This window comes from Camellia sinensis, chromosome 4 (genome assembly GCF_055761805.1).
Source record: "Camellia sinensis isolate YWXY chromosome 4, ASM5576180v1, whole genome shotgun sequence".
In the NCBI taxonomy this organism is placed as follows: Eukaryota; Viridiplantae; Streptophyta; class Magnoliopsida; order Ericales; family Theaceae; genus Camellia; species Camellia sinensis.
Genome location: NC_138964.1, coordinates 9698819 through 9724724, shown reverse-complemented (window position 1 = coordinate 9724724; position 25906 = coordinate 9698819). Strand labels below are relative to the sequence as shown.

The 25906-nt window shown below is 37.6% G+C and overlaps 1 protein-coding gene and 1 long non-coding RNA gene across 2 annotated transcripts; both read left to right on the top strand.

Moving 5' to 3' along the window:
- Positions 1-11429: 11429 nt before the first annotated feature.
- On the top strand, positions 11430-18236 carry LOC114319150 (Subtilase family protein). Its single transcript, XM_028266146.2, has 2 exons — positions 11430-13222; positions 17218-18236. Exons 1-2 carry the CDS (start codon positions 11608-11610, stop codon positions 17880-17882), a joined length of 2280 nt encoding a protein of 759 aa, XP_028121947.1. The 5' UTR covers positions 11430-11607; the 3' UTR covers positions 17883-18236.
- A 1139-nt stretch (positions 18237-19375) lies between these two features.
- LOC114319153 (uncharacterized) lies at positions 19376-24732 on the top strand. Its single transcript, XR_003649306.2, has 2 exons — positions 19376-19669; positions 24345-24732. It is a non-coding gene; the product is annotated as an uncharacterized LOC114319153 (long non-coding RNA).
- Positions 24733-25906: the final 1174 nt, after the last annotated feature.

Here is a 25906-nt window from a genome sequence, read left to right as displayed (position 1 = left end):
ATGACCTATCGTTTCATTTCTGATCTAACGCCTAATCTCCCCCCCCGGCGGGATGTTGCCACGTGTACGTCCACGATCCACTGTCTCCTCCTCTTACCCTGTTTTTTCCACTTCAAATCACCACGTGACACGCCGCCTCTCGGGCCCCACACCCCTCCACCTCACCCTTCGCGGTCGGCCCTCCCCGTGGTCGACCCTCCCACTCGGCCAACCTCCACAGTCGGCCCCCTTCGCGGTCGACCCTTCTCGTGGTCGACCCTTCCACTCGGTCACCCTTCGCGGTCGGCCCTTCTCGTGGTCGACCCCCCCACTCGGCCAATCTTTGCGGTCGGTCCTCCCCGTGATCGGTCCTTCCACTCGGTTGCCTTGCACGGTCGGACCACCTCTCAGTCGGTTCACCCTCTCGGTCACTCCTGCCGGTCGACCTCCATCCTGCCAATCCCTAACACCCTCATCTACTTCATTAATATTCCCTTCGTTGGACTAAAGCTGCACTCGGGAATGGGGGACTACTGACGTGTATAAGCCCATAAAGGCCACAAATCACTATGAACAATCCAAGCCCATCACTTGGAGCCTAATACATAACCCAGCTGGTGAGATCCAAGACAGTTAGAGTCCAACATGGCATAAAGAGTCAATGACATTCAGACACATGGCAGGTGAAGGACGAGCCACATCAGCAGACAAAGATCTGCAAAGTTATTGCCACTACACATCACCATTAATGCGGCCCATCACAGCATTTATTACGACAACACCTCTCTGTCGGAACAAGACCCCCTTACCCTGAACAAGGTAAGCTACAGCATAGACTTTCGGCGAGAAGGGCAGGTCGGAAGGGACAGCGAAATGATTACCAAAGGATATAAGCAAACGTTGAAGACAAGAAGAAGGTTAATCTTTTCTATCCCTAATTTCTCGCTCTACACTCTACTTCTCTTCCTAACTTGCTCGTCGGAGGGTTCACTGGGGGACTACCCCGTTCCCCGTTGAACTTGTTTGCAAGATATCTGGTAGGCTTGATCATTTGGACCTAGGCTTGAGGAGCTTAGACCAGTTCGATCCATTCGCTGGAACAAATTGTATCATCATGTTCTTTTGTTAATTCACATTTATAGTAACTTACACTCTCAATATATGTTCTTCTCTCTCTTTCTCTCTCTCTCTCTCCATTCCACTATTGTTGGGAGAGGGTTCTCGATTGTTAGGGCTAGAGGTAATGGATCTGAAATAGGGGTGACAGATATGAGATAGTAATGGTTGGAAAGAGCTAGCAATGGTAGATTTGAAGGATGACAAATGTGATGGAGGAGTTGGTGGTAACGGATTGGTAGTGGATGATCTAAGGAAGGCAATGGTAGAAGAAGGCTAGTGATGGTGGATTTGATGGAGATTGTAGCATGGAGTGACAAATCTGAAAGGGATTGTAGTAATGGAGATTGGCAGTAGATGAGGGTTATCAATGGGGAATTTGAGGGAAGTGGGTGCCGGTGGAGGGTTGGTTGTGGTGGATCTAAGAGATAAGATGGCAGAGAGAGCTGGTAATGGTGGAGCAGAGCAAGGGGTGGCAGTAGAAGGCCGAGGGTGGTGACTATGAGCCGACGCCAGTAGAAGAAAAAGAAAAAGAGGGAAATGTGAGAAACTGCATGTGTTTTGATATAATGAATTGAAGTTCATGGTAAGTACATGATGAATGGCTCTGATGTAATGGATGATAAAGATATGTTGGTATTGATATGGTGTGATCATGTTCAAATATAAGATTAATATTAAGTGAAGTGAGCAAATGAAAATGTGCCACCTGTGCATTAATTTTTCTTCCTGTCAAACAAGTTAATAGAGATGGATGAATGGTTAACATTGATACGAAATTAGAAAGCCAGGGTTTAAATTGATACAATTGAAATCTTGGAGTTTAATTTGAAAAATATGTGAAACCTTGAGATTTTTTTTTTTTGTAATTTACCTTAATTTTTTTTATATAAAAAAAGAAAATGATAATTATACAATTATTTATCATCTTCAAACTGGTACGGAATTATCAACCCCACAAAAAAAAAAAAGAATAAGAAGAAAAAGAAGAAGAAGAAGAAGAAGAAGAAAGAAAAAAGAAAAAAAAAGAAAAGAAGAAGAAAGAAAGAAAGAAAAGAATTTTGTTTGGGGAATTACAAATCTGTTATTTTGGGTAAATTATAAATACATCTCTGAAATTTGATTAAAACACGAATCGTCTTCTGTAATTTTGAAAATTACATTCCACCCCTTGAGATTTTTAATTTCATAATAAATCGCCCATTTTATTAATAAATCATCAAGTCAATTAATAATTTTTAATGATGTTAAAAATATGTTTTAATTAATAATTTGAGTAATTTTATTATTGTATAGGAGAACAATTATGAATTTTATTTTTTTACTTCATTTTGTTAAATAAAAAATTCTGATAATAGAGTATTTGTAATTTTTTAAATCACAAAGGATAATTTGTACTTTAAGCAAACCTCAAAGGGTATATTTGTAATTTACCCAACAAAATAAAAATAAATAATTACAAAATATAAAAGTGTTTAACCTCTCAGCCTTCATTTGGGATGTGAGTTGGCTTTTTGGCTATTAACGGCTAAAAAATCTCATTTAGGATGACATTTTTGATTTTTTTGACTTTTATGAAGAAAAAAATATTAAATGATTATGATTTAGATGTGATATTTTATTTTATTAATTTTTTAATCTATTTTATTTTTTTTTTAAGTAAAATAATCAAAAAAATTTATGCCAAACATAACCTTTTTCAGAAGTTAATTATGGTATTAGTTGCACTATATCATAAATTTCACAACCGCCTTTATATTTTTATAATTATTTTACTTCTTTCTATTGATTTTTGTAAAGTCCGTTTAATTGTGCCTTCATTTTTTTTTTTTTTTTTTCATTTTCGTTCTTGTATTTTTGAAAAAAAAACAAAGAAAGGTTCGCAAACACTCATCATTTTTTTTTTTCATTTTCGTTCTTGTATTTTTGAAAAAAAAAAAACAAAGAAAGGTTCGCAAACACTCATCATTTTCTTTTTTATTTTTTCCACTTTAAAAACTAATAGAAAACAATTTTTACAATAAATTTATGTATACAAAACCATTTATAAAATTGGACACATCTCTCTCATAAGAGATTGGACCCACATGTGTGACCCATCTTTCGTGAGAGATCTGTGTTCCATTCTGTAAATAGTTTAAGTGTTTTTAACATTAGTGCAATTTTTAATGTTTTTATAAGATTAAATTGTAAAAATAGGAAAAGGATTCTCTCGAACTGGACGGTATTGTTCCATTCTGTAATTTTTCATTTTGATAATTCGAACCGTTCAATATGTAGAACTCGTCAAGTATTTCATTCATGCAAAAAAAAAAAAAAAAAGTTGACCGGATATCGCCTTAATTAAAATACATTTTTATTAATAATTTATTTTTAAAACTTTATTTACTATTAATAAAAGTATGACTTGATTAAGGGACTATTGATATTGGATATACATAATTTCTTCAAGAATAAAATACTTAATGAACTTTATGGCTTCTTTTGAGAAGTAGGTTAAAAATCACTTCCTAACTTATTTTAGATTACATCATCTTTCACATTTTTTACACATTTCAAAAAAAAAAAAAAAAAAAACTAAAACCCTTATTTTTAACTATCTTCCTAAAACACCTTTATACATTAAACTATTCAAATTATCGAAACAAAATCCATAATAGACCCAACAAGCCTAACACTACTGTTCAATCCAGTGAGAATCATTTGCGTTAAAAGTAAGGGATTAACTTCCCTCCCTGTCCGATGGAGAGTGCTGTTGGGCTTGTGGGAGCTCATTACAGATCCCGTTTTGATAATTCGGACCGTTCAATATATAGAACTCGTCGAGTACTATACGCTTATAAAAAAATTACGTTGATCAGATATCGATAGCTATTTTATCGAATCATATTTCTGTCAACCGTTTATTTTTTTACCGTCTATTTTTTTATACAAAACTGATTTAATCACATAACTATAGATATCCGATCAACACAATTTTTTATAAATATATAATACTAGATAAATTTTACACATTAAATAATATAGATTATCAAAACAAAACTCATGATGAATCAGGTCCAATAATACTTTCCAGGTGGTGTTTGGAAAGGAAAGTTCAAGCTAAATTAGCCACATGCGGACAAAAGAGGCTTATTTAGCCACATGACGACAAAAACGCTTGAACGGGTTGGAGAGGAACCCTTCTTTGGGTAAATTTACCAAAATACCCTGAAATATCCCTCTGATTCATTTCGCCCAACACCTCACCACACACACAACACAACCGTCCTAGGACACAGAAGAAGCGAATGAGGCGATTAATGGCAACCAGCGGCGATGACATCTGAGGCAGCTTCGCAGAGGTGATCAGCACTGGAGTACGCATTTGCGGCGGTGAAGATGACTCGCGAACAGGTCGGCAAATCGGACGGTTGGGGCGTACGTTGGTGGCGGCAAACAAGAATGAACCCTCTCAAACACCACCGATCTTCAGGTAACTCTTTCAAACCCTTCTGATTACGTAGATCTGTGTGAGTGTGTGTGGCCTCTGCTTAGGGTTCATGTGTGGAGTCTCTTTCTCTGTATATAACGTTAGGATTTTTTCCAAATTTGGAAGGAAGTGTGGACTCTCTTTTTTTAAGTTGACACATTTTGGGTTCATTACAAAATGGGTTCATTACCGACCTGTTAAAGTGATTCGTCGTGCTTGGGTTTACACATTTTGGGCACAGATATATATATACATATATCTGTTGTTATATATAAATCTGTAAATGTGTGAGTAATGAGGGTCGGACTATGTATATATAGGTTGAGATCCGTAAAACACTCTGTTCTTCTTTTGATTTTGTTCTTATAACTATCATTAAAAATGAAAAATTGCAGATCACAAGTTTGAATTGATGTATTCAGTAGCTGAATGAAATCTGATTTATCAAATTGATGTACACATTGTTCCACTGCTAGTCTCTAGCCATTTTTGAAATAAATTCTGAATGAAATCTGTGAATGCACTTATGTTATTGTGAATGCATATCTGATTTTGGTAAAGCTTTGTTCAGATCCGTAAAACACTCTGTTCTTCTTTCGATTTTTTTCTTATAATTATCATTAAAAATGAAAAATTTCAGATCACAAGTTCGAATTGATGTATACAAATGCTGAATGAAATCTGATTTATCAAATTGATGTATACATTGTTCCATTGCTTGTCTCTAGCCATTTTTGAAATAAATTCTAAATGAAATCTGTGAATGCATGTCTGATTCTGTTAAATACCTATTGATTTGTCATGAAATCTGAGTCTGTGAATGAATAAGGAAAACTGAAATGGGTTTTGTGATTTTTTAGTCAATGGGGGAAAAAATGTTCAATTTTTGTTATATTTTTTGTTATACTCAATGCTTAAGCCTGAATTTTTGCTATTTTTTGTTATACTCAATACTCAATGCTGAAGAGGATGTCCATTTTTTTGTTATTTTTATACTCAAATGCTGAAGAGGATGTCAATGCTGAAGAGGATGTCAATACTAATTCTGTTAGGAAATTTTGTTTACAAAAAAGTATGTCCAATTTTCATGTGGATGTCAATTCTGTTATATTTTCATGTCCAATTTTTAAAAAAAGTATAATCTTGTAAATTATTGATATAAATAGAGTATTTTCAAATTTCAAAAAACAACTGAAAATAATAAAACAAAAATAACTAGGATAATAATAATAATAATAAAATTAATGGTTACAAAAGGAATCTGTGCAAGTACATATGGGTTAATAAATACTCCTACCAATATATGTAAATTCAAGATGCACAATACTTTTACAGAAATTCAATTTCGTTAATGGAATCAAATATAAAATTGCGTTAGTCTTTGTACGTTTTCATGTTAATTCATGTAAATTAAATTGAAATGCCTATTGATTACGGCTTCATAATTTACAATGTTTTGACTTAATTTGATAATGAATTCTTCATTTCAGTCATGTAAGACATTATTACGTAGCCCTTTAAAATATATTAGGTTTGCAAAGGAAATTAGATCTCTGCTTTTCTATTGTCACCTTCACAGTGAAACCATGATAATGTCGCCTGCTTTTTTGTAAAATAAACCGAAGGAAGTTGATAATTTGTATACCTATCCAATATAGAAATGTGCTTAACGTATTCGGTTTACGTAACCCTGATATATGGATAACATAAACTAATTACTTGTATGATTCATGGTCACTTCCCAATGTTTGTAAAGCGTAGCATGGCTTCGTTTACCTCTGCTGCAACTTCCAATACATGGCCACGACGAATGTGTGCCTGTGGACATGGCCCCTGTATTGTTAAGATTTTCAGGTCCACCAAAAATCCAGGGCGTCCCTACTTTGCATGTCCCCGCCCTGTGGTGAGTGACCCATTCTTTACTGGTCATAACTGTATGAACATTAACAACCCATGAAATTAATAGTTCCATAATTTGCACTCATCAGCCCTGTGTCAATTGGATTGGTTGGTGCGAAGAACCAAGACGAGAGAACCAAGACTATGCGTCATCCAGAGACGAAATTGTCATGCAATTGCGAGCTGATGTCATAGACATTCAACAATCCTTGCGTGTCCTTAAGACCATTGTGTATGTCCTATGCATTGTCATTGTCATTTTATTGTTCCGTATGTAAGCAACGTTACGATGTTGTCAGTATGTAGAAACACGTTAGTATGTTGGTAGTATGTTTTAGTATGACTTTAAGCTGCCTTTGCCTTCCTCCACTTCGAAATGATAGACGTATTAATGACTATCATAACTATGTCCACTTCACTACTAACTTCTATGGAACCTGTGTACGTATGTTATTAATGTGCAATGGTTATATGCTGGCTAATTTAGCATCCTATCTCTCTGTTTGTTGTTATTAATGTGTAATGGCTTATGCGTTTGTATATAATAATTGAAAAATTTGTGATGGTAATCTTTTGTAACCGTACATTAGTAATGGCTTCCATACATACTTCTCCGCGTATCCAATCCAAAAGCAAATGCATTGTCACTGACAAGTCAAGCAATCTTGAAGAGACACATAATCAGTTCAGTCACAAGACCTCACAAGACAGTGACTCAATCCGAGTTTTCCTGCAGTTGATTGCAAATGAGATTAGTAAAGGAAATTGTCCATTTCTAGTCCTCAGCCAAGCAGGGTAAAAGTCCTTGGCAAGGAAATTTGAGAAAAAAAAGGAAGAAAACATGGACTGAAACAGTTGAAGAATAAGTACATGAGTTTGAAAAAAGAGTGGCAAGCGTGGACAAAGTTGATGGATTCAAGCAAAGGAGTGTCAGGGATAGGGTTTGACTGTGACACCAGTATGTTTCAGGCACCTGAGGAGTGGTGGGAGAAGATGGAATCGATAAGTACATGTACAAACAAGTTTCATATTTGTCATTTACCAGTACATTTTTAACTTTTTTAGTTAACTTTTAATTAATTATATGAAATGTAACGTCTTTCTTTTTCACATATCTCTATTTCTGCAGATAAACAAGTTGTATGCCAAGTTCAGGAAAAAAATCTTGGAACATCGTGAGTTGATGGAGATAGTCTTCATGGCGGCATCAGCTACTGGTAAACACCATTGGACCCTGGGAGAGAAACTTCCTGAAGCTGCTAATGACTCATCTGATTCAGTGCATAGTTTGGGAGCCCAGCCATTTGTTGATCCGATACCCGCAGGAGTACAGGACGTGGATTCAGATTCTTTACTGGAGCATGTTCCGATTGAAAAGGGGAAAAGGAGAAAGACGCCATCAACAAAAAGTCAAAGAAGGCAACAAGTGGAGCGTCAGTTATTGCGGAAAGCATGAACAATCTGACAGATGTGGTGCGTACGAAGAATCAGCAGGTTACGGTGAGGCACCTCATAGGCAACGAATCGCTATACACTATTTCAGAGTGCATACATCGCCTGACAAGTATTCCATTCCTAATTGGTACGCCGTTATTCCACTTCACCTCGACACTTATGGATAATGCCGATTGCCGGGAGGTGTTGATGTGCCAGCCTGATGACGACCACATTATAGGGTGGCTTACACAAAAGCAACTCCAGTGTACTGCATCAGCGCCTTTTGCGAACTTGTTTGGGGCTCGCCGGATATGATCTAGTGGTGTTACGAGTGTTGAAGATGCCTGTCCTTCTCTTTTTTTTGAAAACTTTGACTTATGTTATTGTTGGCACTATATTAAAACATGATGGTTGTGTGTGCATGTTTTTATTCCTTCATTTTTCTTTTTTTCTTGCTAGCTATGGTGAACAAAACTTTTAGTTAAGTGCATGGGTTGACGGAATGGAAGCATGGTTGTGCATGGTTTTTGGGAAATGAATGGGATGCTTCTGTTTAAATTAAATATATGGCTATTTTTTAGACAGGCAACGACGGATTTGCTTGCTAGCTTTTGTATGTCTATATTTTGCAAATTTAACTGTTAGTTTACTTTGACGTCAACTTTTGTGGTTGTTACCACCATGGTCCCCCTGTAAAGCAGAAGTTGAACAGGTTTACAATTTATGTAATTCATATCATTATGCGTTACTAATGACATTGGTGACGACATTACTTACATTATAAACAATGTCCGCATTTCTTTATTGCAAACTTCAATATAATTTGAGTCAATGAATCACGTGCAAACTGATTGAAAGAGTGCCACTCTTGTAGGTTTCGCATCAACGAAGACGTGATGAATCCCTGGGATGGAAGCAACAACGATGATTTAAGGGAAATGCTTAATCAAATGGCGGTCCAGGTGCAACAAGAACACAACTGCACATTTCTACAAGCATGCCAGTATGTGACAGAATGGTACGAAAAACACATGGCTAAAACGCCATGTTGCACTTCTATACTGACCGGGAATGCATGGATATCCGAACTATATGCGGGCCATATGGGTCGATTTGAGGAAAATGTTTGCATGCCGAAGGAAGTTTTTGTCGCCTTGTGTGAGACATTAGTAAATGATTTTGGGTTACAAGTACCGCAACGTCCACATGGCTTAGCTGTTGAAGAAAGCGTTGCAATGTTTATCCATGTGTTAAAAGGGAAGCAAAATCGGGAAATCCAAGAACGGTTCCAACATTCGGGGGAGACTGTGTCTCTGCACGTGCATAACGTATTGACTTCCATGAAAGAGTTCACTGTTGTTCATTGCCGGCCGACATACAGTCAGCATCATATACATCCATACATGTGGTCTAAACGGAAATACCTACCGTTCAAGGTACTACTAAAAAACATTATTGGCATATAAATAAAGAGTGTCAGTTATTTTGTTTTTATTATTAACTAGACGTGACGTATGGAAAAAACCATTACTTGTTACCCGTTTAAGCAACAAAAGAATTTGGTTGTTTGCAAGACTGTATTGGAGCAATAGACAGAACACATGTAAGTGCATGGGTTACGGGGCCAGATGCGACAACATATTTCGGTAGGAAATACTGTCACACGCAAAATATCATGGCCATGGTCGATTTTGACATGTGTTTCATATTCATTTTGTGCGGATGAGAAGGAAGTATGCATGATAGTCGCATCTTCAACGAGATACTAACAAATGACAATGTCGCATTTCCACATCTTGACGAAGGTAACACATGGCCATGAATTTTGCATTTATGGGGCTATAATTTTTTCTGAAACAGCGTTACTTGAAAATGAAGCATAATGTTTGTTTTTGGTGTCATATATTGTTGTCCTGTCTGCAGGCAAATATTATCTTGTCGATTCTGGCTATCCAAACCAGCTAGGTTACTTAGCACTATTCAGAGGCAGCTGTTACCACCAACAAGAATACCGACGTATTCCATGGAACACGACGGCAAACACGCCAAGGGAATTATTTAACAAAGTTCACTCGTCGTGTGGTGGAACGCATTTTCGGTGCCTGGAAAAATTGATGGGGGTTTATTCGAGACATGCCTCGGTATGACTTTGCAAATGTGCAAGTTTAGTTAGTAGGTGCGTCAATGACATTACATAATTATATACGGCGAAACACAGGTAATCCAATAACTGTTCACCCAATCTGTGACGAGGAAGAGACTATGACAATAATAAATGCCATACCAGAACTTGAACATGATGAGGATGGTTTAATGGTTGGGGATGAGGACCCGCATATGGCATTGGTGCGCCTTCTTATACGCGACAAATTATGTTGCATGCGTAATAACGGAATGTTAGGAAATATATAATAGTCGACCTAATTTTCGTAGGGTTGTAACATTGGTAACACACGTGGAACAAACTGTATTGAAGTATATTATCATGTATCAGTAAAATGTGTTTACACGGGAATATACCCCCTTTCTGTTAGTGACGTGCCTAACTACGAAAAACCAAAAACCACATAAAAAACCTTTTTCGAAAAAGAAAACAAGGTGAAACAAATAAGAGAAAAAAAAAAAACTAATACAGAAATTATCATGTGCGACGTCAATTAAAAACATAAAAACACAAGTTCAAAACAACAAAAAAAATCAAAACACACCTCATTTTTTGTCATGTACCACGACAATATATGATTTTTCACATCATTTTAAATAAATGACATAAAAAAACGTTTTTCCAAATAAATAAAACACATGAAAACCCATTTTTGAAATATAAAAACAAATTAATTTGTACAAATTAAAAATTGACAAAAACGTAAATAAAAAAAATAACAAGAAAAAATACGCCTCATTAAAAAATATTTAAAAAAAAAAAAAAAAATTACCATTCGCAACGTAATTTAGAAATAAATGAAACACATGTAAACTCATTATTGAGAAATAAAAAAAAATTATTGTATATTAATAAAAAAGAAAAGAAAAAAAACATAAATTAAAGAATAAGAACTAATTAATGTATAAAAAAAATGACAGAAAAAAAAATCAAAATACGTCAAATTCAAAAAAAAAATAAAAAAGTCCAAACAATTTTGGTCCAATTACGACACTGACATGAAAGACTATTCAAAGGTGAGTTGCCATGTAAAACAGTTTGATAATTTATCATAAATACACTTCATCAAAAAATTAAAAAATTAAAAAAGTAATGAAATTTTTTTTAAACCAAGCTTTTTAATCTTTAGACTAAAAAAAACAAAAAATCAAAAAATTAATCCACTTGCTAGACGGAGCCATCAGATTCCGAACTGAAGGAAAGCCAAATCCTAAAAATAAACGCCACGATTGAGCACACTGCCACTAAAAGTGGGGATCACAAGGCCAAAACCGCCGGAGGTGGCATTATAGTAATAAAACTAAAATGAAAGCCCTTTTAATTACGTAGTTTGTATATAAACCCGACACGAGTCCTTCATCTCCTCTATCCTCTCTCTGACAGTCGCAGCTGTAGAGACTGTTTTTGTTCCTTCTCTTCCACCAATACAACAATTATATATATATATATATAAACATTTCTTCTGTATCGCACTCTCTGTATTTTCAGTCTCAACCCCAATCCTCTCTCTCTCTCTCTCTCTCTCTCTCTCGTTTTGGCTATGGAGTCAGTGTTCTGGTTCTGTTTCGTAGCTTTTCTTCTTCAATGTCTCACAATCACCGCAAAACGAACCTACATTGTCCACATGAACCACCACAACAAACCACTATCCTACGCCACCCACCATGACTGGTACTCCGCTCATCTCCAATCTCTCTCCTCTGATTCCGACTCCCTCCTCTACACCTACACCACCGCCTACCACGGCTTCGCCGCCTCTCTCGACCCACACCAAGCCGATCTCCTCCGCCACTCCGATTCAGTCCTCGGAGTCTACGAAGACACCGTCTACACCCTCCACACCACTCGAACCCCTGAGTTTCTCGGTCTCGACACCCAGATGGGTTTGTGGGATGGTCACACACCGCAAGAGCTGAACCACGCTTCTCAGGATGTTATCATTGGGGTTCTCGATACCGGAGTTTGGCCGGAATCGAAGAGCTTTGATGATTCCGGTATGCCGGACGTTCCTTCACGGTGGCGAGGAGAGTGCGAGTTGGCTTCCGATTTCAGCCCTAAACTCTGCAACAAAAAATTGATCGGCGCTCGAAGCTTCTCGAGAGGCTACCATATGGCTTCGGGGAACGATCCGAAGAGCACGAAGGAGATCGAATCGCCGCGCGATCAGGACGGTCATGGTACTCACACGGCGACCACAGCCGGAGGAGCCAATGTGGCTAACGCGAGCCTCCTCGGCTACGCCAGCGGGACGGCGCGTGGGATGGCGACGAGAGCGCGCGTCGCGGCTTACAAAGTTTGCTGGATAACCGGCTGCTTCGGCGCCGATATACTCGCCGGAATGGATCGCGCCATAACTGACGGCGTTGATGTGCTGTCCCTCTCGCTCGGCGGCGGCTCGGCTTCGTACTATCGGGACACGATCGCAATCGGCGCGTTCACGGCAACGGAAATGGGGATCTTCGTGTCTTGCTCCGCTGGAAACAGCGGGCCGAGCCGAGCCTCGCTCGCGAATGTGGCTCCTTGGATCATGACGGTTGGAGCCGGAACTTTAGACCGGGATTTTCCGGCTTACGCGGTTTTGGGTAACGGCAAGCGGTTCACTGGGGTATCCCTATATAGCGGTCTGGGAATGGGTGATAAAGCGGTCGGTTTAGTTTACAACAGAGGAAATAGCAGCTCGGGCAATCTATGCTTGCCCGGTTCGCTTGAACCGGAATTGGTACGTGGGAAAGTGGTGTTGTGCGATAGAGGGATCAACGCACGTGTGGAGAAAGGGGAGGTGGTGAAGGACGCGGGAGGAGTGGGAATGGTGTTGGCGAACACGGCGGCGAGTGGGGAGGAGCTGGTGGCGGACAGCCACTTGTTGCCGGCGGTGGCGGTGGGGAAGAAGGCGGGGGATGTGATTAGGGCATACGTGGCGGCGGCGGGTGGGAGTGCGACGGCGGTGCTGAGTTTTGGTGGGACGGTGTTGAATGTGAGGCCGTCGCCGGTGGTGGCGGCGTTTAGTTCGAGGGGGCCCAATATGGTGACGATGCAGATATTGAAGCCCGATGTGATTGGGCCTGGGGTTAACATCTTGGCTGCGTGGTCAGAGGCTGTTGGGCCCACTGGGTTGGCCAAGGATACTAGGAAGACCCAGTTCAATATCATGTCAGGTATGCATATCCAACGGCTAGATTTTGTTTTGTTTTGTTTTGTTTTTTTTATTTCGTCATTTTAATGCTAGTCATGGGTTGGCCAATATCTGTAGTTGTAGATTGATACTGTTTTTCTTTAGTTAGGGTCCTTTATTTTAAGAAAATTAAAATAAAAATAAATTTTAGTAGAATAGAAAAGAGGATAATATGAATGTTAGAATAACAGTTATTAAATATATATAATAGGTTTTATATGAATTTTGTTAATATTTAACTAGTGTGAATGTGTTATATATCATGATAGATAAAATATATACTAACTTGGTTCTGAGCACATGCTAAATGTAATTGGTGTTTTGGTTTGATTTGAATTATACTAATAGTAATAGTGTATGAGGGCTGACCAATAATTGATTCTTCCTTTTCCTTTTTTTATTAGTTTAGTTATAAAATAATAAAAAAAGGTGATAGGTGGAATTTTAAGCAGGGAATTAAAAACAAACAAGCTATTCTAATTTGACTCGGGTTTGATTCATTAAAAATTCGTTCAAAACCAGCTTATTATATAAACAAGCCGTTTGACTTATTTATTGTCCTAAGAGCTTTTTAAAATTTAATTATACGAATTAAAATGATTGATAAAAAAGTGACACTGGCGAATTAAAATCTTAAGAAACATCATCTAATTATGTCTCATGTGTAAGGCTTAATATATTCTTTCAAATCTTGAAGGTTGTTAATGTAATTTATCTTTTATTTTCTTGTTTTCATTAGTTTAGTTAAAAAGCTACCTAAATTGGGCCCAGTTTGAATTTAGATATGGGCCATGGTTTTAGTTGGAAATGGTCCCACTTGTTTTAATAAAATAAAAAGAAACATATATTCTTTCAAATCTTGAAGGTTGTTAATGTAATTTACATTTTATTTTCTTGTTTTCATTAGTTTAGTTAAAAAGCTACCTAAATTGGGCCCAGTTTGAATTTAGATATTGGAAATTGTCCCACTGGTTTTAATAAAACAAAAAGATGTCAACTTTTTCAAAGTTCTCTGTGGAATTTCATTTTAAACATTAATGTAAATTTCAATTGGCAAACACTTCAGCTATTTTTGGAGAATTGAAGCCCACAAGATAGTTCACAATATATATATGTATATATAGATTTTTATAGAGAATAGATGTTTAACAATTCTTTACAAATATTTTCAAAAATTAATTTTTGTGAACTATTTGTTGAGAATTGTTGTACTTAGGTAATACTATTTTTGTTCGGGTGAAATTTTCCAAGTTTTCAACTTAATTGTTTTTTCGGTTCAAAAAACTAAATAAGCTCAAAACACCATTTTAAAGTTGAGTTTCAGATTTTTTTATTTTATTTTATTGATTTTTTTTAATTACTATTGTTTTTAAGTTACCAATAAATAACACAATGTCACAATCTAGTGTGAACAAGAATTAGGACCAACACTTTGTTTCTAAGTTACCAGTAAATAACACCATGGCACAATCTAGTGTGAACTAGAATTGGGACCAACACTAGTGGGAAAGTGGGACTTTCCATCATTTTGTCTCTCATGATTATTGGGCTTGGAGTTAATGGATGAGCCACCACACACACAATATGATGGCCTGCCCAAAAAATGGGGCCCATTTGGAGGATGGTGTGGACTGACCCCTATAATACCTTTTTCTATTAGCCTTGGACCATAATGCTTACTTATTTAGATAAAGCCCTTTTAGTGGGCCCATTATCCACCAATTATTGTCATTCTTTTTCAAATGAAAATGATCTGTAAAGTTGGTAGAGAATGACCTCTTAACTGAACTAGTTAGTGAAAGTGACCCCAACTTGGTCCGGGCCATTTTTGAACCCAAAAATTATCTCAGTACATCTAACTTAAATTTTAAAATTTTAATTCTTATTATACCTAATATGAATTTATTAATAAAAACATTACATATTAAATATAAAAATAATTTTTTTTTTTTTTCGTGGTATACCCTTATCAATTATATGTCTTCTTGTTCAAATCTCTTCATCTTCTACTCTAAGCTTCAATTATTTTCTTTTCTTCTTCTTTTTCACTCCAAAACTTCAATCCATTCCCACCAAAACACACCATTATTAACAATATCATTATTTTTTATTATATTATTAGTTGCACTTAAAAAACCTGTAGCTTTCAATGAACATTTGATTATATATGTGTATATCTCAGTATATATACATGGTCTTATCAATTCTAAATTTGTGTTTCTGTTTATTATTTTACTAAATCATGAATTTTGTTTGTTATAATCATGTGGATTAACAGTCCAGTCATGCCATTAGTGTAAAATCGCAATCGTTTGATATATTGCTAAGAAGCACGGATACTTCTAAGAAGGTGACGTATCCGTGTCGTGCCCGTGTCGGACACCGACACTCTTTGGACACTCTTAGGACACGTGTCCGATACTCTTCAAAACGTGTCCTATTTTTTAAATATTTTTAAAGACCCGGACACTCTTTGGACACTTGGAGGACACACGTGTCAATTGTTTAAACACATGTGTCTATTGATTATACATATGTGAAACTAATTATAAGTTTGAACAAAACAACTTAAGATACAATAATAAAACAAAAATCATATAAATTTATAGGAAATAGTGCTATATTGTATTTTTTATTATCTTTGAATGATATATTCATATATATAATATATAATAAATATATAAAATTATATATTTCATGCGTGTCCTCCACGTGTCGTGTCTTGCATTTTTTTAAAATTAACGTGTCGACGTGTCCGTGTCGTATTCGTGTCGTGTCACGTGTCCGTATCCATGCTTCTTAGGTATATTGTAGGTTAAATATAATGAACTTATGTGTGTGTGTATATATATATCATAATCAAGCCTTAATTTTGACTGATTTCAGCTAATATACGTTGGTTATTTGAAATAAATAATGTGTATTAGATTAATAACAAAACAAGTCACCAATTCTAAACTCAAAAGAAAAGTTCTTCAAAACTAATTTGAATTTTTTAATTTATTTTATTTGGGTGTACTTCAAAAGAGTAATTTGGGGAGGAAAAAAAAGTGTACTGAAAATAAATTGTAACCTAAATAATTTAATAGGGTGTATTAAAAAATTGGGCTCACTTAAATATTTTTTTGGTGTAAATAGAATTCCCCACTTGACCCTAAAATGCTTTCTAGCATGAATTTTAAATTTTAAATTTTAAATTAGTGACATATAGAACATATATAAAATGATTATGATGGAAAAATATACCTTTTTTTCAATAATTTTTTTGGGTATATAAAATTGTTGCCATTATTTTGGGTGCTTCCACTGCCATTATAAGTGCTTTCAAATCTGTTCTCACTGTGGAAGCACCCAAAATAATATAATGTATGGTGATAATAGTAGGCCCAGCGCCATCTCTTGTACCATACTTTATTATGATTTGTTTTTCGACAGTAACATCCATTATAATTATGTTGATATTTAGAAGACAATGACCCTGTTTGGTATCATAGCCTTTTATTTCTTTTTCTTTTTTCAAAAAAATAAAATAAAATTATGTTAGATTGTTTTTACAGTTGGGACAGAAATAGCTGAAATAATTTTGAAAACAAATTATCTAAAAGTTAGGGGAGAGGTGCTTTTAATTTTTGATTTCGGATTATCAATTTTTATCTTAAAAAAAACTGACACCAAACATGCCACGAATATGAGAAATGACCTTTTTTTATTGGTGGTTACTTTATTGGTGGTTACTCATATAACATTGTCATGTAGTACTCTGCCAATACCTAATAATTTTTTCGTGTGTACTCTCGTGACAACAATGCTTGGAATCAGACATTCACCTAGTATATACATGCACGTGGTATATACATAGAGAGCTCACGTTAATGTGCGACTCCTACACGGTTTGGGCATTGCCACATAGTTGATGCAGGGTGGTTTTTGTTTTTGTTTAGAGTACTGACTTTGACTTTGTGTGAATGAAATGTGTAGGTACATCCATGTCATGCCCACACATAAGTGGTCTAGCAGCACTGCTCAAAGCAGCACATCCAGATTGGAGCCCCAGTGCTATTAAATCAGCCCTCATGACCACTGCCTACACTCATGACAACACCAACTCCCCTCTCCGTGACGCCGCCGAGGGTGACATCTCCACTCCGTTTGCCCATGGCTCTGGCCACGTCGACCCCCACAAGGCCCTCTCCCCAGGCCTTGTGTACGACATCTCAACCAATGAATACATCACATTCCTCTGCTCTTTAGACTACACTGTCGAGCAAGTAAAGATGGTTGTCAAGCACCCGAATGTAACGTGTTCGAGGAAATTTGCTGACCCTGGCCAACTCAACTACCCATCGTTCTCGGTCATGTTCGGGAAATCAAGAGTTGTAAGGTATACGCGAGTTTTGACGAATGTTGGAGCTGCAGGGTCCGTCTATGATGTGGCGGTCAATGGGCCATCAACGGTGGCTGTTACAGTGAAACCTGGTAAACTTGTTTTCAAGAATGTGGGAGACAAGCTGCGATATACTGTGACGTTCATGTCCAAGAATGGTGTGGATCCTACGACTCGGAATGAATTTGGTTCGCTGTCTTGGAGCAATGTTCAACACCAAGTTACGAGCCCGATAGCATATGCTTGGTCACAGATGTGAGATTGCAGGTTTATGTTTGTGACGGTGCAAGCATTTCAGTCCTGTTTGGGTTGTGTCGTGTGTAGTTGTTGCTGAGCAGTGAAGAAAACTGCAAATGGATCTGACCCGGGTCAAGGAATTTGCAAACAGAGGCAAAATGAGAAAGGGAGAGATAGAAAGTTTCTCCTGAAATCTGAATTTGGTGTGTGCTAGTGTGAAAGCTATAATATAATAGAATTAGGCATGTCCTGTTTAGTACAGCTTTGCAAGTTTGTTTGTTTGAAATGATATCGACTAGAATAATATGATAGTAAGTTTTATTAGTTTGTATTAACATTATTCTAATCAACGAAGAATCAATAGTTTAAGATGGCATCAGAATTGGAAATTGTTTCTGTTTTCTGTTGTCCGTTATAACAAATTTTAGGAAATGATATAAAAACTTGTTGCAAACTGTTTACACTTTTTAAGTTTTATAATTTTCAGAATCTATTGTTGAACAAAAATGGATGCGTGACTTTCCTTTTTATATTTTGGTGTTTAAATGACACAAAAAAATGGAAACGATACCAAATCACGATACACTAAAACTTATGGGAAATTTTATGTATATCATATGCACCTTTGATTACAATCTTTGTATTTTGATTATGATATATTGTATTATTAGTTATGACTTATTATGATGTTAATTATGATATTATTTTAATTATAATTTAAAAGTTATTATACCAAATTTTGAATTTAAATTTACTCTAATAGTTGTGTCTCTTGAAATGGAAGGGTGTGTCCTTTTGAAGGGTCACAATATTTCTAAAGAGTCATGGAGAAATCTATAAATTCCATCACCACAATATTTCTAAAGAGTCATGGAGAAATCTATAAATTCTATTATCCTCACTTCATTTTGGAATATAGAATGCTATTTTCCTTTTCACTTTGCATCTATTCTTCGTATTTTCTAAGTCTAATTTTCCTATAAAGATAGTACATGCATAACAAAGTTCGCTAGGCTTGCAATAGTAGTACTGCTAGTGCAAGACATTGATCGTTGTATCCTGGGAGATAGACGTCTATTGAATCCTAAGTACCGGTGGGAGGACGAATCTGTCTTAAGGAAAGAGTGTCACACATTCGACTCGATCAGGTTTTATCTTTTTATGTACTGTAAGTTTTGTTACATTTTATGTCAATTTATTTCAGTTTTGGTTTTACCCAAAAATCGTTTATATATTTTTAAATTATATTTTCTAGATAGTTTGATATTATTTTTCCAACAATCTTAAGACAGACCTGTCCATGTTTATGATTTTTGAGCAAATATTGTTTTGTGATTCAGAATTGTTGTTAAATAGATTTATCATTGTTAAAACAGTTCCGATTATAACTTATCAGTAGTTTGAATCGATCCGGCAGTTTGTGACTGTTATAGAAACGGGAAAATGCTTTTGTTTAATCGTCTACTATTGAATTCAATTTAAATATATATATATATATCAGAAAAAGAACCAAACGTAAGAGAAGATAGATTTGCATTTAATTGTTCCAACTTTCAAGCACTTTTTGACCCTCTAAAGCACCTTTTATCTGAATACATTGTTCAACAAGTATTGCAAGTTTGGTAAATCAAACATGCCCAGTACTTATTTAATACTCATGCCTGAGAGGAATGGAGCTTCTTTGAACACCATGGTGTCCGGGTATGTTCAAGGGGTATAAGGGCACATTTGTTGGGTTCCAAGGAAGTAAACAAGTTCTTTGACGATCAGAGAAGAAGGTTGTCGGATTGAATTTCGGCATCTGAATCGGTAAGCTTTCCTTGAATCTCTCATCCCAAAGTTCACACTTTGTTTTCCTTCTAATGATTCTGATCCCTGAATCGTCTTGTTTGGTTTCTGAGAAAAGCCGAAGGAATTTCGGCCTCTGATTTTGTTTGTTTGATTTTATGAGAAAATTGAAAGATTCTTATTGACTATGGTCAATTGTCAAGGTATTATGTCATCTAATGATATTTTCTGATGATCCAAACCACTGCTATACATTTCTATACACATCATGTGTTTGACGAAATGTCTGCGAGAAATAGTTTTACTTGAATGCAATGGTAATGGGCTGTTGTTCACAGAAATTGAAAGTTTGTTGTTTAAGGGCATGTTAGTTGATATCAGTGGATTGAAACCAACTGATCCGAATACAGTTTGTGTGTAAGTTGCAAAGTCCATGTTAGAATAGTAATTTATTAGAATTAATTAATTATCTTGTAGCAATTATGAATAGATGCAACGCTTCCCTGATGAGTCTTGTGAAAATTCAAGTATTGGAATACGGTTTTGACCGTTTGGTTTGATTTTTAAATTTAAAACCAAGTGTATGGTAAGGTGCCTTTCTATATTCATTGTTGACAATTTTTTGTTATATTATTGATGTCATTTACATGAGCGTATTAATTTTAATATTTTTAATTAATTTGGAATGAATTTTATGACATCATGCTGCCATAATTTATTTAATAATAGTGTATTTTTATATTGATTAGTGGATGTTCTAAGAAAGTCAATCACTATTCACAAATATTAAACGTATGTAGTACTTTTGATGTGAAATTATTATTCAATTTTGACAACTTGTTATGGTCAGAATGTTTCTTGTTTTCTTATTATTATTATTATTTTTTAAATAGATTTTGGGTTTTATGTGTAATTTGATTGTGATAGTAATATTCTTGTCATATCAAAGCAATCATTACAATTGAAAATTTTAAAAATGATATTTTAAATAGTGGTGTTGTTCCATTTAATTGAAAATCGATTGAGGAATATTTTGTGTTGATTATCATTTTTTAATAATCAATTGAAAGTTATTTTTTTAAGTAACTTTGAATTTTGTGAGATAGGATGCCTTCAATCTTATTTCACTTGTGTGATAGACTTAGTTTAACCATGAATCATATTCTTAATGTGGGAGTTTATCTTTTGAATTAGAAGAGATAATTTCATTTTTGTCCCAAATATTTTTGAATGAGTTATTACTTGTAACAGTGACACTTGTCTGGAAATGAATCATATTGTTTTTGTTAATTTATGTATTATTACAAATGTGGAGAAGAGAGATTAATTGGAAAATTATGATTATGATTGATTTGTTAATCATGTCCATGTCTACATATGTTGTAGAGTTGACTATATGATGTCATTAATATCGATTTGATATGTGGTGCATTATTAATGGATGTCAATTATTTATCAAGGGAGCTTTTTTGATAAATCTATTTTCTAAGAGCTTTATTCCATTCAACCCATATTCTTTTTGACTATTCCATTAGGTTCAATTTGAGATAAGAAGATCAAAATACCCTTTTCATCTACTTATGTTGCATTTAGTTCACATTATTTTCTTATATTTCAATAATTACCAAAATACCCTTAATGTGAATGTTCACACCGTCAATATAAATGTTTATATCGTCAATGTGTAGGGGTTCGGCTCATGTCGATCCTCGTGGGTGCCCGAAAAAATTTGAGTCTGGCCGGGCCGGCCCACAAGCAAAAAAAATAGGCTCGACCCGGCCTGTTGATTATATGAATATTCACATTGACAAGTTAACATTCACATTGATAGGAGTGTAAAATTGGCCTGCGGCCCGTGGGCTGCCCGAAACCAACCCGTCCCCCGGGGCGGGCCCGGGCCGGCCCGTTCACAATATGAATATTCACATTGACATATTAACATTGACAAGAGTGTAAAATTGGCCCATGACCCGTGGGCAGCCCGAAGCCCGGGCCCAGGTCGAGGCAGGCCCGGCTCGGCCCGTTAACAATGTGAATATTCACATTGACATGTTAACATTCACATTGATAGGAGTGTAAAATTAGCCCGCGGCTTGTGGCCGGCCCGAAACCCGCCTACGGCTCGTGGGCTGCCCTGGGCGGGCCCAGCCTGACCCGTTGATAATGCAAATATTCACATTGACATGTTAACATTCACATTGATAAGAGTATAAAATTAGCCTGCGCCCCGTGGATGCCCGAAACTATCCCACGGCCCGTGGAGGGCCCAGGGCGAGCCCGACCCGGCCTGTTGACAATGTGAATATTCACATTGACATATTAACATTCACATTGATAAGAGTGTAAAATTGACTCGCGTCCCATGGGCTGCTCGGGGCGAGCCCGGTCCGGCCCGTTGACAATGTGAATATTCACATTGACATATTAACATTCACATTGATAAGAGTGTAAAATTGGCCCGTGGCCCGTGGGCGGCCCGAAGCCTGCCCGCTGTCCAGGGGGGGCCCGGCCCGGCTCGTCTCCTTGACAATGTGAATATTCACACTGACATATTAATATTAACATTGATAAGAGTGTAAAATTAGCCCGTGACCCGTGGGCAGCCCGAAGCCCAGCCCCGGGTCGACGCGGGCCCGGCTCGTTGACAACGTGAATATTCACATTGACATGTTAACATTCACATTGATAAAAATGTAACATTAGCCTTTCCCCATGGCTGCTCGAAACACGCCCACGGCCCGTGGGTGACCCGAGGCGGGCCCAGCCCGGCCGTTGACAATGCGAATATTCACATTGACATGTTAACATTCACATTGATAAGAGTGTAAAATTGACTCGCGTCCCATGGGCGGCCCGAAGCTTGTGGACGGCCCGGGTTTGGGTCCGAGCATACCCCGGGCCGCGGGCGAGCTTCGTGTAGCGGATAAGTTTTACGCTCCTATCAATGTTAATGTTAACATGTCAATGTGAATATTCACATTGTCACGGGGCGGGCCAAGCCCGGCTCAAGCTGCGATCGGGCTTCGGGCCGCCCACGGGCTGCGGGCCAATTTTATACTCCTATCAATGTGAATGTTAACATGTCAATATGAATATTCACATTGGCAACGGGCCGGGCCCGCCCTAGCCCGAGGTCGGGCTTCGGGCTCCCCACGGGTCACGGGCCAATTGTACACTCTTATCAATGTGAATGTTAACATGTCAATATGAATATTCACATTGTCAACAGGCCGGGTCGGGCCCGCCCCGGGCCGTGGACGGGTTTCGGGCAGCCACGGGGCGCGGGCTAATTTTACACTCCTATCAATGTGCATGTTAACATGTCAATGTGAATATTCACATTGTCACGGGTCGGGCCAAACCCGCCTCAGGCTGCGGCGGGCTTCGGGCCGCCCACGGGCTGCGGGCCAATTTTACACTCTTATCAATGTGAATGTTAACATGTCAATGTAAATATTCACATTGTCAACGGGCCGGGCCGGGCCCACCCCGGGCCGCGGGCCAATTTTATACTCTTATCAATGTGAATGTTAACATGTCAATGTGAATATTCACATTGTCAACGGGCCGGACCGGGCCCGCCCCGGGCCGCCCATGGACCGCGGGCGGGTTTCGCGCCGCCACGGGACGGGGGCCAATTTTACACTCTTATTAATGTGAATGTTAACATGTCAATGTGAATATTCACATTTTCAACGGGCCGGGCCGGGCCGAGTCGGGCCCGCTGTCTAGTTTTATACTCTTATCAATGTGAATGTTAACATGTCAATGTGAACATTCACATTGTTAACAGGCCGGGCCGGGCCCGCCCACGGGTCGTGGGCGGGTTTCGGGCAGCTACGAGGCGCGAGCTAATTTTACACTCCTATCAATGTGAATGTTAACATGTCAATGTGAATATTCACATTGTCAATAGGCCGGGCCGGGCCCGCCTCGGGCTGTGGACGAGCTTTTGGCCGCTCATGGGCCGCGGCCCAATTTTATACTCTTATCAATGTGAATATTAACATGTCAATGTGAATATTCACAATATCAACAGGCCGGACTGGGCCCGCCCCGGGCCGCCCATGGGCCGCGGGCAGGTTTCACACCGCCACAGGACGGGGGCCAATTTTACACTCTTATTAATGTGAATTTTAACATGTCAATGTGAATATTCACATTGTCAACGGGCCGGGCCCGCCCTGGCTCGCGGGCAGGTTTCGGGCCGCCCACAGGCCAATTTACATTCCTACAAATGTGAATTTTAAAATATAAATGTTCACGTCATTAAATTGCTAATCGTTGAAAAAATATTTATAAGGGTAGGGATGACAATTTGAACCCGGCCTGACGGGGACCCGACCCCCCGTCCCCGATAAAAGTGGTTTTTCCCCGAAAAATACTCCGGACGGGTCGGGGATGGTATTAAAAAATAAATCCCCGGTGACATTCGGGCCGGGGACGGTGATATATGTTTCATCCCCGGCCCCGGCCCCGCCCCCCGGCCCCCGCCCCGGTCAGCCCCCCGATTTATATATATATATATATTATATATGTTACACTCTCTGACATGCTCTATCTCACACTCTCTATTATATTTATATATTATATTATATATATATTTCAACCTCTGTTGATTAACTCAGCAGTAGCTCTATCTCACTCACACTCTCTTCTCTTCTCTCACTCTCTCTCTTCTCTTCTTTTCATACAGACACAGACGCAGGAGCCTCCTCCAAGCCACCACCACCTCCTTCTCCTCCAGGCCACTGCAGCCTCCTCCTCCGTCGCCACGGCAGATCTGATGGAGTGTAGCACATCGTCGATCTCCACCACCGATCTCCTTCGCCGATCTCCACCGCCGCCCTCCTCCGTCGATATCCTCCTCCGCCGTCCTCATCAGCTCAGATCTGTAAGATCTATTATTCTTTTTTTTATTTGTTATTGATTTTTTGATCTGATAATCTGTAATTTTTTTTTGATCTGTTGATCTGTAATTTTTTTTTTTTGATCTGTTATTTTTTTTGTTGATCTATGTTGGATGTTGAGTGTTGAAACAGAGTTGATGGTGTTGAATGTTGAAACAGATCTGTTTTTTTTTATGATCTGGTATTCTTTTTTTTTTTATGGTGTTGAATGTTGAAACAGAGTTGGATCGGGGACTTTTCGGGGTCGGGGAAACCCGATCCCCGTTGGGGACGAGGATAGGGACTGTGACAGGTTCCCCGTCGGGGATCGGGGCCGGGGACGGGAAAGTTTTGGCCATCGGGGATTGGGGACGGGGAAGGTGGTCCCCGACCCCGCCCCGTTGCCATTCCTATATAAGGGTATCAAAATTAAATATAAGGGCATAAGTGTCCAAGAAAATAGTGTAAATCAAGAAAATGGACTTTATGGAATAAAACTATACATACATTGGACTAAATAGGTTAAAAAATTTCTTCATGGACTTCTTGGGTTAAAACACTTCTAAATTGGACTTATCAATAAAAATCCCATTTATCAAAGTGTTGATAAAAATGTAAACTTATGTATTTTGACATAAGAGGAATTCTAACATTCTTTGGATTAATGATTGTGAAATTGGTGTGGTAACCGATAATTTCGTAATGAAATATTATATAAATTAAAATATTTCATAAGTGGATGACGCTTTGGCAATTGTCAAAGTAGTTACCAATACCGGATAAGACAAATCAGATGTAAATGTAATATTTATATTCCATGTTAAGATTGGAATTAAAAGTTGCAGTAATCAAAAAGAAATAATGCATGGCTAAAGAAATGTTATTTGACAAAGTGTTGTGGCCACAACCGGTATTAGCCATTTTTCCTTTGTACTGCAAAAGAAGGTTATGAAGTCTAATTGTATTTTAGACAAATTAGTATTGTGATTATATTCACAAAGCAATTTTACATCTTGTTCAAGCACGCCAATTAATTATATATTTTGATTTATCTCAGAATTGTGGGGGTGCATTAATATTTTTGTGTAATTATACATCAGCAAAAGAAATTTAGTTTCCTTGGAATGCTTAAAATGTGGGGGATGCTTGATTGTACCAAAGTAACGGTTCCAATAATAGGTCTACAAAGAATCTCAGTTTTTTCTACAGGACAAAATTGAAGTAGAAGCAAAAATGGTTTCATTAACTCCTAAGGAACAACTTTATGTTTATTATTTAAATTTGAAAATAGGAGTGACATGGAGTAAGTCTCGAAGTAATCAAAGACTTAATGCGGTAAGACATTTGCTTTCAGTTGTGCATATTGTCT

Coding starts and splice junctions, on each gene's coding strand:
- LOC114319150 (XM_028266146.2), top strand. CDS start 11,608: ATGGAGTCAGTGTTCTGGTTCTGTTTCGTAGCTTTTCTTCTTCAATGT. Junction 13,223..17,217: donor CCAGTTCAATATCATGTCAG/GTATGCATATCC, acceptor TGAAATGTGTAG/GTACATCCATGTCATGCCCA.